The sequence below is a fragment of the Prionailurus viverrinus genome, unplaced genomic scaffold (assembly GCF_022837055.1).
Source record: "Prionailurus viverrinus isolate Anna unplaced genomic scaffold, UM_Priviv_1.0 scaffold_51, whole genome shotgun sequence".
Lineage (NCBI taxonomy): Eukaryota > Metazoa > Chordata > Mammalia > Carnivora > Felidae > Prionailurus > Prionailurus viverrinus.
In genome coordinates this window covers 2542714-2558522 of record NW_025927614.1, presented here as the reverse complement: position 1 = coordinate 2558522, position 15809 = coordinate 2542714, and the positions used below count along the sequence as shown (strand labels likewise).

The following is a 15809-nucleotide window of genomic DNA, read 5'->3' as shown; positions in this document are numbered from 1 at the left end:
TATAGTTATTCATGGTGGTATCCCCTAACCCCTTTTCTGCGGCATCAGTTATAACTTCTGTTTCATTTCTGATTATATTTGAGTCCTGTTCTCTTGTTTGTTTGCTGAGTCTAGCTAAAGGTGTATGAATTTTGTTTATCTTTTGAAAGAATCAGCTTCATGGTGTCACTGATTTTGTTTTTCTATATTCTTTTTAGTCTCTATATCATGTATTCCCACAATGATCGTTGCTACTTCCTTCTACTAACTGGGCTTCATTTGCTTTTTTTTTCTAGTTCCTGAAAGTTTCACATTAGATTAGAGATTTTTCTGATGGACTGAGGTAGGCCTGTGTTGCTGTGACCTTTCTTTTTAGAACCACTTCTGCTGAGCTTTGAAGGTTTCATATGTTCTGCTACCGTTTAAGTTAGTCTCAAGCTGTTTCTTGACTTTTCCTTTGATTTCTTCATTGACCTACTGGTTGTTCAGAAGCATGCTGCATAAAATCCACATATCTGTGAAATTTCCAGTTTTCTCCCTGTAACTGACTTCTACTTTCATACCATTATGGGTCAGAAAAGATGCTTGATAGAATTTCAGCCTTCTTTGATTTATTGAGACTTGTTTTGTGGCCTAACATGTGATCTATCCTGGAGAACACTGGAAATGCCCTTGAGAAGAATGTGTATTCTATTGCTAATGGATGGAGTGTTCAGTATAAATTAAGTCCACTGATGTCAGTGGGGTATTGACGTCCCTACTACTACTGAATTGCATGTCTCCCTTTAGGTCTGTTAATACTTGCTTCATAGATTTAGGTGCTTCCATATTGGGTACATAAATGTCTACAAATGCTGTGTCTTCTCAGTGGACTGATCCTTTCATCATTAAGTATCTCCCCTTCTTTGTCTCTTATTACAGTCTTTGGTTTAAAGTGTGTTTTGTCTGATAGAACTACAGCTACTCATCTTCCTTTACGTCCCCGCTTCTGTGGAGTATCTTTCTGCAACCCCTCACTTTCCTCTGTGTGCGTCCTTACATCTGAATGGAGCCTCTTGTAGGCAGCAGATCAATTGTTTTTGTTTTTTCCCATTATCCCACTCTGTGTCTCTTGATCAGAGAATTTAGTTCTTTTACATTTAAAGTAATTATTGATAAGTATGTACTTATTGCCATTTTGGTAATTGTTTTCTGGTTTTTCTTTTAGTTGGGCCTCTCTGTTCCTCTCTTCTTCGCTTTTTTGTGGTTTGATGACTTTCTTTAGTATTACACTTAGATTTCTTTCCCTTTGTATTTTGTGTATCTATTAGAGGTATTTGCTTTTTGGTCACCATAAGACTCACACATAACAGCCTACACACACACACACAAACATTTAATCTTGTGCGTGTGTGTATTTATATATTAAGTTTGAACATACTCTAAAACTCTTGAGTTTTTACCTGCCCTCCGCACAATTAATGTTTTGATGTTACATTTATATCTTTTCATGTTGTGTATCCCATAACCAAGTATCATAGTTTTCCTGATTTTTACTACTTTTGTCTTTTTAACCTTCGTTCTAGTTTAGTAAGTAATTAATCCATTACCTTTACTGTACATTTACCTTTACCAATGAGATTTATGCTCTCTTGTATTTTGCTACTAATCAAGGCCCTCTCACTGTAACATTTCTCCCACGGCCTGTTTAGTGGCAATGAGCTCCTTTACGGTTTGCTTGTCTGGAAAACTATCCCTCCTTCAATTCTGAATGACGGCCCTTGCTGGGCAGAGTATTCTTGGTTGTAGGTTTTCTTTTCAGTACTTTGAATATATCCTGCCACTCCCTTCTGGGCTGCAAGGTTTCTGCTGAAAATGTGCTGGCCATCTTAGCTGTTTCCTTGTATGGAACAAGTTGTTTTTCTCCTGCTGCTCTTAAGATTCTCTCGTTAGCCTCTGACATTTTAATTATAACATGTCTTGGTGTGAACTCCTTAGATTCATCTCACTTACAGCTCTCCAGGCTCCATGGACCTGGATGTCTGTTTCTCTCCCGAGGTTAGGAACGTTTTCTGTTCCTTTCTCTCTCTCTTTTCTGTGACACACATATTGTGAACGCTGTTCTGATTGATGCTGTCCTACAGGTCCCTCAAGCTATCTTAAATTTTTCCTGGTTTCTTTTTGCTGCTCTGTGTGAGGTCTATTGTCCTGTCTTCTTGATGGCTGCTGCTTCCTTCTGTTTTTTTCTAGTGGGAACTTCACAGGGCATTCTTCAGTTCCATTACTGTATTCTTTTCTATCTTTTAATTAAAAAAAAATTTTAATGTTTATTTTTTGAGAGAGAAAGAGACACACACACACACACACACACACACAAACACACAAGTAGGGGAGGGGCAGAGAGAGAGGGAGACACAGAATGTCAAGCAGGCTCCAGGCTCTGAGCTGTCAGCACATGCCCGACACAGGGCTCCAACACAGAAACCGTGAGATCATGACCTGAGCTGAAGTTGGACACTCAACCGGCTAAGCCACCAGGTGCCCCACTTTACTGTATCTTAAGTGGCTTGACCTAAGTGGTATTCCCTCCTATTTTCCATCTCCCCGTTGAAGTTGTGTGTTCATCCTTCCTTCTCCTGAGTTCTGTGAGCTTCCTCATGACCATTACTTTGAACTCCTAATTAGGTAAAGTATTTATCTCTGTTCATTAAGGTTCTATCTTGTTCTCTCTTCTGGAACACGTTCGTCTGTCTGCTCGTTTTGTTGGCCTCTCTGTATTAAGTGCAGCAGGTACCTCTCCCAGTCTGGAAGGAGTGGGCTGTGGAAGAAATGAATCTCCTCGTTCAGCCTTGCCCTTGGTTGTCTCCTGAACCCCTCTGATTGTCTACGCAGCCAAATGTACTCCAGATATGTTCCCACTGTTAAGGGCGTGCCGAGACCTGTCCAAGTTCCAACGGAGGAATCCCACTGAGCACTAGTTACAGGCTGACTGGCAGCCAGGCCCTCAGGCAGCAGCTTTTAAAGTATGTGTATACATACAGTTTGTGGGACCACAGTCCTAAATCCTGCTGGCCTCCAGACCAGGATGTCTGGAGGTGTCTCCTGGTTACAGTTGCAAAAATTAGGGCTCCTTTCATGGAGGTGCCAGTGAACTGGAGCACAGTCAAGGGAAAGTGCAAAGTTGTCCCCCTGTCCACGTTCCCTGGGAGCACCTCCACAGTCTCTAGATGTGACAGACCTGAAGCCTGTACCTCAGGCTGTGCCCCAGGACAGGTACTGCGCCCCAAGACAGGTAAACAGACCTTCCTCCCAGAAAGCCTGGGCTGTGTTTCAGTCTGTTGTCTGTGCAGTGCCCCGCAAGCCATCTGTCAAGAACAGTCCCTCCCCATGATACAGACCTACGGGGCCCAGGTGTCCTAGCCCCTGGCTCCCAGTGCCAGGCGTGCATGGGTATCCCTGTGCGGTCTATGGGCACCTGCAGCTCTAGCAAGGCAGGAGGCAAGCGTGGGGCTGCAGCACGGTTACTGGCTTCGTTGACGCAGGAGGAGGGCACGGGGCTGGGGTGCACCTGTTGGCTGTAGCAGCACAGCACTAGCAAGGTAGAAGCAATGTGCAGAAATGGTCCCCATCAGCACCTCTATCCCCAGATGGAGTTCCGGCAGGCCCTTGCCCCTCTGGCAGATGCTTTAGGGTCAGCAAATGAACCCTCTTCACACACAGTGGAATCACTTTCTAAACTGCTGCTTCTGTGCTGGGCCTTGGGACAAGTGAGTGGAGCATGAGCCCCGTGGGTATGCTGGACACAAGCCCCAGTATTTCCAAAGGCAGATGTTTTGGAGGTTCATCTCTCTGGTGCAGGCCCCAAGGGCTGAAATGCCTAATGGGTGACGTGAACACCCCACTCAAGGAGGAGCTCTGAATGTGTGGGACTCCCCCTGTGTGTGGTGGCAGTGCAGGGCTGGGGCGTCTGGTGAGACAGTGTCCCCGCCTCGGCCCCCCCAATCCCCCGTCTCCCTTGAAATGGAGGAGCTGGTCAGCGGGTTCTTGGGTGTTCTGCACAGGGAGTCGCTCCACACGCAGCCGCAGCCACAGGGCCAGGGGAAGAGGCCAGCTCTGCATCCCCCTGTGCCACCGTCTCAAACGGCCCCCCATCAGCGCTCGGAGGCCGGCGTGCGGCAGCCCCACCCCTGAAAAGCTGCTCCTGCTTCATCCTGCCGCTGAGCTGCGCACCCAGTAACCGTCCCCTCTACTGACACAAGTGACGAGAACCTGTAGAGCCTCCCCAATGACAAAAACACCTCTGTGCTTCTCGGTCCACCTCCCGCTGAGATAAAGAGCCACTTAAAAACCAGCCACCTACGCATTCTGACTTCACCACAGAACGTTCCGCTGCGGCCCAGCCGGACCCTCCCTGCTGGCGACAGCACGCTCTTTACCTTTCTGGTGAGTGGCACTTCGATGGGCACGGGAACAACTTCAGCCAGCAGGCAGCCGTAGAAGGCCACCATGGACGCGGCGGGGTCATTGTTGGGGAACACCAGCGCCACCTGCACAGACACAGAGCAGGAGGGATTAACCAGCAAATTGATGCCACCAGCTTTCAAAATACCGAAAAACGATGCAAACCGCCATGGGCAGCAGGGCTCATGTTCTCCGCGAGAACAGAGGCTGAACAAAAATTAGGTGCACGCTTAAAACTACCCTTCAGCAAGATGCATTCAAGGACCGTGTACTTTCCCTTTGATTCACGTGGAAGCGACACGTATCGCCCACAGTCCTTCCTAACGCTGCCCCCAGAAGACAACTACCCAGATGTTCCGCTCGTCGTCTTCCTGTCACGTACTTAACACAGGGTGAACCGCACCATCCTCGCTGGGCTCGGTAAGAACTCGTGTTTCCACGTAGCCTTCACAGGGGTGACCGAGCGCTGTGTGCTTCCTCACTGGGGCAAGGCTGGCAGGGCGCTGACCACAGGGCTCCATCCTGGTCCCAGGTCAGTATCAGCCCCTCCAGGCCTCAGTTTTCCTGCCTACGTCCTAGTGCTGGGTGAAGGTCACAGAGAAGGTGGCGAGGGCTCGGTGCAAGGCCCGGTGCACAGCACACGGCCATGAATGCCAGCCAGCCGGGGCTGTCAGTCCATCCGTGGCACCCTCACAGATGAGGCTCCACGAACGCCTGCTGCCCTGGTTCCACCCACCGCCTTCCTGCTCGGCCTTAGGGACGAAAAGCACAACAGTCTTGGAGTTATAAGAGGTAGGCTGATTTAAATTACCAAGAGTAGTAGGACTTTTGTTTAAAGTTTATTTGTCTTGAGAAAGACAAACAGCCTGTGCATGCAAGAGCAGGGGACGAGCTCACAGAGGGAGAAGGAGCATCCCAAGCAGGCTGCACGCTGCCAGCCAGCACAGAGCCCCGCGCAGAGCCTGATCCCATGACCCCGGGATCGTGGCCTGAGCCGGAATCCAGAGTCTGATGCTTAACTGACTGAGCCGTCCAGGTGCCCCGGGTAATATGATTTCTAAAATGTTTTCTGATAGGCCTGAGGTTATCTTAACGTTGAATGATTTTTCCATGGGATGGCTTATAATTATTCTTCCTCACGTGAAATGCTTTTCATTCCCCTTTTTACCTATTAGCCTATTCAGCCCATCAGTGTTTTCACAAGTACCCTAAAGTCAGGATGGATCTTAAATATATTTGACGGCATTAACTCTTACGCTTGATGCAAAGACTTCTTGCTGCAGTACTGTTTGGTTTTTATCGCTGCATTTTTTACTGGACGTTTGTCAAGACGCCCCTTTCTGTCAGTGCCCACGACTTAACAAGTATGCCATCCCACGTGAGTCCGTCCGGGGCTTGTCCCAGGGTCTGCCGTGTAGCTCACCTGGCACCAGCCAGCTCTCCTGTTACTGCAGCCCCTCCTGGAGCAGCCGTGCCCACCTCTCGGGCAGACCGCCTCCTCAGGACACCGCGGTAGCCGTCCCGTGGCTGCGTGTCTGCACTGCCCGCTCCGCCCTGCAGACCCCACTCCTGCTGTAGCCCGAGTCACCCCCACGTCCTGATTGGGCATCGGGGTCCCACTCCCCCCTTGTGGACAAGTTTGCTGCGTGTTCACAGGCACCCAGATCCCACGACTTAACATGCACAGGTCACTTCTGCATGACTCATTCAGGAATTTAACCAATTTTTTCTCTCAAAATGTCCTAACCAGAAGTTGCCAGTTTTTCCAGGAGCAGCTGGGTAACACACTCAATTTCAATATACAAATAACCAGGTTGGTGTGAAGGGACGCAGATGGCAGCTGAGAACAGAAGAGGCCACATCGTAAATTTGTCCCTGTTTGAAACTTAGCGACACAGAATAGCAGGTGGGGAAGAAATCAGCTTGGGATTCAATGAAGGTTTCCTTTCCATGCAGCATTCCTGCAGTTCACTGAAAGCAGCTAAATGAGAGATACATGACCCCATAAGGCCAGCAAAAGCCATTCTGCACTACCGACGACCTGTGTTTGAGAACCCTGAGAGGTAACCGTTGCTTATGTCAACTTACTCCATCCTGACAGCACTCAGCCGTGAGCAGGGCTTTCCAGAAGTAACTGACTTGCACACGTACACATATGAACCGTCAGCAATTATTTTAACAAAGTGTGTGAGGATCGCAGTAGCTGTAAGGGCTCTGCCTTCAAGTGGCAGCTGAGCTGAGAGCAACAGGTTTTAGATGTGGGTCTGGCAGGGCAACACTGAGCCTTCCGGGTGCGTATCTGTGAGCTTCCGGGTGCCGCCGCCACAAGACGTCTCTCCCTGAAACGGACCAACATGTTTGAGGAAGTCGTTCAAACTGCAGGGAAACACAGGACATACTGCTGTTCCATCCCGAACCAATGGATGCACCTATTCATAAAGGACCAGTTAAATACCGACTTGTTAGTCTTCTTGGAGCACCTGCTCTGGATGCAGGAGTCCCCGCCAGGAGCACAGAACCGAGAGCGAGAAGATGGGGCACCCCCAGACTGGGAACAAGGTCTGGCTGCCACTCCGGCTCCGTTCAAAGGAAGATCAACGAACTTGGGACCGCAAGTTCCCGCTGCTTTGTTGCTGCAGCTCATGCTGGTGAGGCCACACTGTATAAACCTGGCAGAGTTGTGTTAAATAGGATGAAACGTCAAGTTACAACGTAAAGTGAATAAAAGCAGACTATGAAATTGTATATTGTATCTCTCGATGATATACAAGTAAGGGACAGGGAGGGTCAGATACCTCTGAAGGCTCAGAATAAAAACGGAAGGTTTGTTGCTGTTTTGTTTTGCAGTTTAAGGAAGGGGAGTCTGTACTTCAGGCATTCCTGTTAAGTCTTGCTTCCGTTTCTGAGTCGGTCACGAGCCCTGTCCCTGTCTTACTGGCGGCTCACAGTGATTGCCGTGCAACGCACACACACAGGTGCTTGGTTCTGAGGGACCCACACAGCTCCCCTGTATTCGCTCCTCCACGGATTCCTCGAGGTGTCACTGGACCTAATCCCCCACAGGGCACAGCAGGCATCCACAAACCAAGAGGCAAAGGCGCAACCCACCGCCGCGCTTCGGAGGGTCTCCTCTTGGTAAAGGGACGCCCCTCGGCCAGCTTGCCCTCAGCGCTCTTCACACCAGGAGCTGCTGCACACACTTCCCATGCTTTCCTGGAGCCTAGCCTACAGCTCACAGGCTCACTTTTCCTCTCTGGGAAGACTTCTCAGGCCCCAGATGCTCCTCAAAATGAAAAACATCTCTCTCCTTCCAGATAGTTCATCTCCACCTCTTACCCCTCTTTTGGGGACCTGTATCACCTTCCCTTTATAGAAAAGCTGATTATCAGTAACGTGCCTATTTATATTTTAATACAACTGGCAGGCTCCCTTCAGATGTGACGCACCTTCGTGCCTTCCAAAGCTCTGACTAGATATCCCCAAACCCTATTCAGCTTAGGCACGTAAAGCCCTTTTCGGAAGCCCAAGAAGGTAATTCCCCAAACAACATTAGTAAGGTCACACACAGACAAAATGTAAATTTTTATGCTAAGGACTGAATGTTCACTATTCTGGGGAAAATTATGTGTTATTCAAAAGTGATTTTCAAAGAGGGCAAAAAATTCCGTTTAGAGCAACATAAGCTTATGATCAATTTACTGCTATGGTCGTGTATATTTTTTTAATAAAAGTATCTGTACACGTGTGCCCGATATTAACTACACGAATAATGTTTTAAATAACTTAGAAAAGTAGTCTCCCTCACACAGTCAAACCAATCTCTACCGACAAACCTCTTTACATAGTTTATTTTCTCAAAACTGTGCCCCGCGAATTCCTACTAACATCTTAGCTGAACAGAGGCGGTTTATTTTGTAGTTGTTATTTTAAGGGAACTTCAATAATCTGGAGGCCATGCTCTATAAGAATTTTTAACGAAATCACTCTACTAACACTATCCATGAAATTATAGTTAAGGGAGATATTACATACAATTGATTTTTTATTGGGGTAAAACATACACAACGTTGACCATTCATTTATTTTATTAATTTATTTTGAAAATAAAGCGCACAGCTCAGCAGCATGAAGTACATTCACAACCAGAACCATCTCCCGACCTTCTCATCTTCCTAAACTGAAGCCTCACTCCCATTAAGGAACTTCCCAGCCCCCGCCAGCCCCCTAGCTACCATCACCCTTCTGATTCCATGAGTTTAACTACTCTAAGTACCTGGTACATTTGTCCTTTGCAGCTGCCATATTCCATGTCACGTAGTCTTTGAGCCCATCGTGTTTTAGTGTGTGTCTCCATGCATCTGCCGATGGACACTTGAGTTACCGCCACCTTTTGGGTTTGTGAACAATGCTGCTATGAACACTGGTGTTGCTATTATCTGCTCAAGCCCCTGATTTCAGTTCTTTTGAAACGGAAGGGAAACTGTTGGACCAAGCAGTAATTTATGTTCAATTTCTAAAGGAGCCGCCATACTGTTTTCTGCAGTGGCAGCACACCGGGGTTCAATTTCTTCATTCTTGCCAACATTTACTTTCTGCTTTCTGACAACGGCCACCCCAACGGCTGTGAAGTGCGGTCTCACTGTGGTTTTAACATGCAGCGCCCCAACAAGCAGTGACATGGGGTGTCTTTTCAGGTGCTCACTGGCCATCTGCAAACCTTCTCTGGAGAAATGTCTATTCAAGTCCTCTGCCCATTTTTTAAACTTCTGTTTTGTTTGTTTGTTTTAGCATAGTGTGGATACTAACCTCTTCTCAGATATAGAATTCGTCAGTATTTTCTCCCATCTTGTATATTTCTTTTTCAGTCTCGATAATGTCCTTTGGTGCACAGAAGTTATTTTGATGAAATCCAATTTATGTTTTTATTTTTGTTCCACGGTGTTTTTGGTATCATGTAAAAAAATCATTGCCAAATTCTGTGTTATGCAGCTTTCCCCATGTTTTATTCTAAGAGTTTTATAGTTTTTGTTCTTTAAGTCTCCGAACCATTGTGAGTTAATTTTTTAATAGACGGCGTAAAAGGTCCAACTTTGTCCTTTTGCTTGTGGGTGGTCTAGTTTTCCCAGCACCATTTGTCGAAGAGACTGTCCTTTCCCTGTGTCATATCTTAACATCCTCGATGAACCTGCTTCACCGTGCACACGAGGGTTTATTTCTGGGCTCTCTGTTCTACTCCATTCTCCACATCTGTCTTTACGTTAGCACTGCACTGCTTTGATTACTGTAGCCTTGTGGTTTTATAATCAGGAAGTGCTAAGACCTATAACTGAGATTTACAAGCCACAGGTCAAACTTGTTCAATAAAAAAATGGAAAGAATCATAGTCCACCACAGAAGGCTGGGCCTCTGGTAATCTTCTAAAAAATTCCTCATGATGGGCCCCTGTCTTTATAATATCTTAAGTAAATCACAGCTTCTGTTCTTGTTGGTTTATGGTGCTCAGTACTGATATTTTTACTGAATTCACTTGGGAGTTCTTTGGGCACAGGTAGGATAACCCAGTGTTGGGGTCTCAGATACAAAGCAGCAAATGGAAAAAAAGATGCTACATTTGAAGGCAAGAAAATGTGGTTCTAACCCTGCCTCACATCTAAATTGGGGTACAAAGCTTGGACAAGGGTATCAAGTTCTTGGAGTATAACATTGCAAAGGAATACTAACATCTGTCCTCTGTAACTTCAGATTGCAGGAAGAATAAAAACTTGCTTATCAGTTAAACATAGTAGCCTCTATCCAGAAATTTAACACCAGGAAAGGAATGGCACCAGCAGCGTGCTATAAAGATTTCAGTACACTGATGGATGTAAACAAAGTTTTACAGATAATTTGTCCTGCCGGCCCAGGTAGATGACACACGAATGTTTCAAAGTAGCAGACGACAGGACAAAGGCTGGGAATGTGGCTCTGGGGTCTGCCAGAAACAGCTGCGAGTGCTGAGCCACTTATGAGTTATGTGCCTTCATCTGATGTGACACTCTCAAGTCTGCACGTCCTCATGGATGAAACAGAAGTACTACAGTCGAACTCACGGGGTTGTTGTAAAGGCTAAATGACATATTGTGCAACTGACCCCGATTCATAGTTAATGTTAAGAAAGCCTGACTTAGGGGCGCCTGGGTGGCACAGTCGGTTAAGCGTCCGACTTCAGCCAGGTCACGATCTCGCGGTCCGTGAGTTCGAGCCCCGCGTCGGGCTCTGGGCTGATGGCTCAGAGCCTGGAGCCTGTTTCCGATTCTGTGTCTCCCTCTCTCTCTGCCCCTCCCCCGTTCATGCTCTGTCTCTCTCTGTCCCCAAAAAAATAAACGTTGAAAAAAAAATTAAAAAAAAAAAAAGAAAGCCTGACTTAGCAGCATTGGCATTAGGAGACACTGAACTCTAGAACTTCAAACAGCAGGTGTCTCTGTCGCATACAATGGAGTGTTTGCACACGTGCACTTACCCTGTCTCCTGGTCGTACCATAGGTTCCTGCTTTGTACCTAATTTATGCAGAATGTTGTAAGCAACCTTCATACTTCTTGTCCACAGTTTGCCTATTAATACAAGTGATAAAGACATAAGTAAGTGGACACATGCATTTTCAGTTATGTCTCAACATGCACATAACTAGAGACAGTACTCATTCATTTTAAGCCTTCAAGTAACCCTGAGTCCATGGAATCCTGAAGGAAAATAAAAGCCAGAAACTCTGACTCATAAGCTCTGAGAGGCCTAAACACTGGAACAAGGTACTGATACACACTATAAGTGTGCAAAGCAGCTACAGCAAAGCCACAGAACATTGATCATCACAGAAGATGGGAAGATTTCTGGGGAGTAAAGTAAAGCAGGGACAAGGGCAAAAGTGTGTCACTGCCGATTCACGTTATGCAAAATGACACATTTCCACTGTTATCAGGGCCTTGCTCATGAAATGAATGAAATGAATGCAAAAGGTACTTAGGACACACTTTGCAAGGCCTGATCCCTCTTCCCTCCCCAAGTCCTGAGTTTCTCAGCATCACATCTTGCTTGTCTTGGGGATTCAGGATTTTTTGAGAGTAATGTTTGAACTTAAAGATGGTGGTAAGTATTCAGAGCTAAAGTTCTGAACTCCAGAAAAAAATGACCACAAAGGAGGATTAAAAATAGGATTGAAAACACACACACACACACACACACACACACACACACACACACACACACACACACACCAGAAAGGACAGCCAGCTTGGAAGAACCTCCAGGGTTCCCACCCCTGCCTCCATTCTAGCACCAGACGCTCCTGCACAGGAGGACAGGGCAGGGGACAAAGTGACTCTGACACCTAATATGAGCTCTTAGACACCTAAAGGGCTTCATGATATCAGCTTCCACATGCTTTCAGAAGCAGGCGAGGCGTTAGAAGTTACATTAACATGATCGTAACAACAGTCAGGAGCAACTTTAACTTTCCCGTAAATACAATCATTGTTTTCAGCTTCTTCCTATTTTGAATGTAAAAGTTAAGAAGTTTTATGTTTATAACACTTGTTTTACTTCACATTGGATTTTGCAGCAACCTAAATTAGGCTTATTGTTTATCTTCCACAGGATTTATCAACTTATCTCCTCCTTAGCGATAAGGGGACAAAAGGAATGTTTTTGTTATCTTAATGTCTCTAACTCCTAGGGTATTACTGGTTTACAGTATGTGCTCAACACATGGTCTTCCTTTCACTGATGTCATAGGCAACCTAAAAAGGACAAAATGGCAGTACGCTCTTTGGCCATACTTCTTGAGCACTTAGGCTAATTATCAGACACGAAGGTCTTGTCTGTCCTCCACCCTCTTCTCTAGATCTGCCTCAACACTGCAGTCCTCAAGAGTGGCTACCTTACAAGCATTTGGTCTTTTGTTAGGTGGCTATATTTTTTCCACAAAAACAGCCACTGGCTATTAGAAGTAACTCAGTGATTTTTCATCTAAAGAAAACAAATATTTTGCGCCTTCAAATCTTTTTAATGTGAACAATATTAGGGAATCACAATTAAATAAACAATTGCAATCAATTTGTTGTAACTGAAAAACCCAATGGCTTTGTGAACAAATCTGTTACAGTCAGATGATTAGCAACGTTACGTTTTGTTACACTTTCAACGTCATTCTCTGTTTGGATATTATCATATATTCATACAGAAGCCAGTCTACAGTCGGGAGCTTGAAAAGAGCAACATACTTTTGGCAAAATACCACTTGCTGTTTTTCAAGGAGAAAAGCTTTGCTGATTTGAGTTGCAGGAGACACAGTGGTTCTTTACTGATTTACAGAGGAGAATGAAAAACTTTCCAAACAAGAGAAGTTACTGGGAAAGGGATCAATCAGAATGGAAGGGCAGACCATGCATTTTCCCAGAAGCAAATGCAAAACCGGACGTGTAAGAAATGTTAAAGAGACTTTTTCATGCTGAAAAGAAATGGCACTAATAAGTAACAAGAAAATAAATAAAAGTATAAATGCCACTAGGAAAGGTAAATCTGGAATAAAGGTAGTAGACTATATAAAGCCAGTATAAAAGGAAAAGGACAAAAGTAGGAAATAGGGACACGCAAGATATCAAGATGTAAAATGTGACATGAAGAACGTGAAATGTGGGTGGGAGAGTAAAAATGCACGGGTTTAGAATGTGTTCAAACATAAGTTGTTATCAACTTAAGGTTATAAATATAAGTTGTTGTATGTGAGCCTCATGGTAACCACCAAGCAAACACCTCTAGCAGATACACAAATATAAAGGGATAGCAATGTAAGCCCCACACTAAAGAAAGTCATGAAACCGCAAAGGAAGAGAAAAGGAACAGAGAGGCCCTACAAAAACAACTGGATAACAATTACCAAAATGGCAATGCGTACCTCCCATCAATAGTTACTTTAAATGCAGAAGGACTAAATTCTCTCATTAAAAGACACAGAGTGAGTTAATGGGGGAAAAACGCACACACAAAAAACAAGAACTGATCTGCTGCCTACAAGAGGCTCCGTTCAGATGTAAGGACGCACACAGAGGAAAGTGAGGGGCTGCAGAAAGATACTCCACAGAAGCGGGGACGTAAAGGAAGATGAGTAGCTGTAGTTCTATCAGACAAAACACACTTTAAACCAAAGACTGTAATAAGAGACAAAGAAGGGGAGATACTTAATGATGAAGGGATCAGTCCACTGAGAAGACACAGCATTTGTAGACATTTATGCACCCAATATGGAGGCACCTAAATCTATGAAGCAAATATTCATAGCCCTAAAGGGAGAAATTAACAGCAATATGATAATAGGAACTTTAATACCCCACTCACATCAACGGATACATCATCTGGACAGAAAACCAGTAAGGAAATAGCGGCCTTGAACAACACATTAGAACATATGGACTTAATTTTTATCAAACACTCCATCCATAAGCACCAAATACACATTCTTCTCAAATGCACATGGAACATTCTCCAAATCATACGTGAGGCCACAAAACAAATCTCTATAAATTCAAGACTGAAAACATAGCAAGCGTCTTTTCTGATCCATAATGGTATGAAGTGAGAAGTCAATTACAAGAAGCAAACTGGAAAATTCATAAGTATGTGGAGATTAAACAACATGCTACTGAACAACCAGTGTGACAACAAAAAATTCAAAGAAGAAATTAAAAAAATACCTTGAGACAAGTAAAAACGGAAATACAACCTACCAAAACTTATGATTTGTAGCAAAAGCGGTTCTCAGACGGAAGTCCATAGCAATATAGGTGTACCTCAATGAACAAGAAAAATCTCAACTGAACAGCCTAGTCTTACACCTCAAGGAACCAGGAGAAGAACAAATGAAGCCCAAGCTAGCAGAAAGAAGGAAGTAACCAAGATCAGAGCAGAAATTGTTAAAATAGGGACTAAAAAGGCAATAGAGAAGATCAACAAAACCAAGAACTGGTTCTTAGAAAAGGTGAACAAAACTGACAATCCTTGGATAGACTCACCAAAAGAAAACGAGAGTGGACTCTCATTTAAAATCTCAGGTAAAATAAAAAATGAAAGTTATAACCAACACCACAGAAATACAAAGGATCACAAGAGACCACCAGGAACAGTGATATGCCAACAAACTGGAAAAAATGAATAAATCCTAGAAACATACGATCTTCCAACAACGAATCATGAGGAAACAAAATCTGAATAGAATGATTACTGGTAAGGAGATTTAATCAGAAACTTAAAAACCTCCCTACAAACAGAAGCCTTTCCTTGTGAATTCTATCAAGCATTCAAAGAAGATTTAACACTTATCCTTCCTAAACTCTTCCAAAATAATTAGAGGAGGGGAATGATTCCAAACTCATTTAATGAAGCCAGTGTTACCCTGATACCAAAACCAGACAAGGACACACAAAAGAAATAAGAGGCCCTTACTCCTCATAAACATAGATGCAAAATTCCTCAACAAAATATTAGCAAACTGAATTCAACAATAGAGTAAAAGGATCATACATTGTGATCGGTGGGATTTGTTCCAGGGATATGTGGATGGCTCAACGTTGTCAAATCGATCAACATGATACACCACATTAACAAAATGAAGAATAAAAATCATTTCTCCATACATGCAGAAAAAAGCATTTGACAAAATTCAACATTTTTTGATGAAAAACTCTCAACAAAGGGAATACAGAGGGACCATACCTCAACATAATAAAAGCCATACATTCAAAACCCATAGTGAGTATTGTGTGCCAAGAAAAGAATCAAGACCAGGATGTCCAGTCTCACCACTTTTGTTCAATGGTTTTGGAAGTGCTAGCCAGAGTATTTGGGCAAGAAAAAGACTTAAAAGGTATCCACATTGGAAAGGAAGAAGTAAAACTATCTGTATTTGAGGAGGATAGGATTTTATATACAGAAAAACTCTAAAGATGCCACCAAATCCAAAGAAATAAACAAACAAAAAACCCCGTTAGAACTAATCCAAGAATTGAGTAAAGTTGCAGAGTGCAAACTGATACACAAAATTCAACTGCATTTCTAGAAACTAACAATGAATTATCAGAGAAATTAAGAAAACATTTAGAGTTGCATCAAAAAGAGTAAGTACCATGAAAAATTTCAACCAAGGGGCTAAAAGACCTAAACTCTGAAAATTCTAAGACACTGATGAAAGAAACTGAGGAAGACACAAACAAAGGAAAGACATTCCATGCTCATGAATTGGGAGAAATAATATTGTTAAAATGTCTGTACTACCCAAAGCAATCTACAGATTTAATGCAATCCCTACCAAAATATCTATGGCATCTTTCATGGAGGTAGAACAAAGAATCCTAACATTTGT

At 44.1% G+C, this 15809-nt stretch overlaps 1 protein-coding gene across 6 annotated transcripts in view; it reads right to left on the bottom strand.

The window, feature by feature from the left end:
• The window catches only part of DIP2C (disco interacting protein 2 homolog C), a 416214-nt gene that overhangs the window by 120752 nt on the left and 279653 nt on the right, over nucleotides 1–15809 (bottom strand). For all 6 annotated transcript variants that reach the window (XM_047848086.1, XM_047848087.1, XM_047848088.1 and 3 more), the window contains 2 exons: nucleotides 10919–11010; nucleotides 4395–4505 (listed from right to left, as the gene is read on the bottom strand). In XM_047848086.1, the coding sequence (XP_047704042.1) occupies nucleotides 4395–4505; nucleotides 10919–11010 (203 nt within the window). The remainder of the gene's footprint in view (nucleotides 1–4394; nucleotides 4506–10918; nucleotides 11011–15809) is intronic.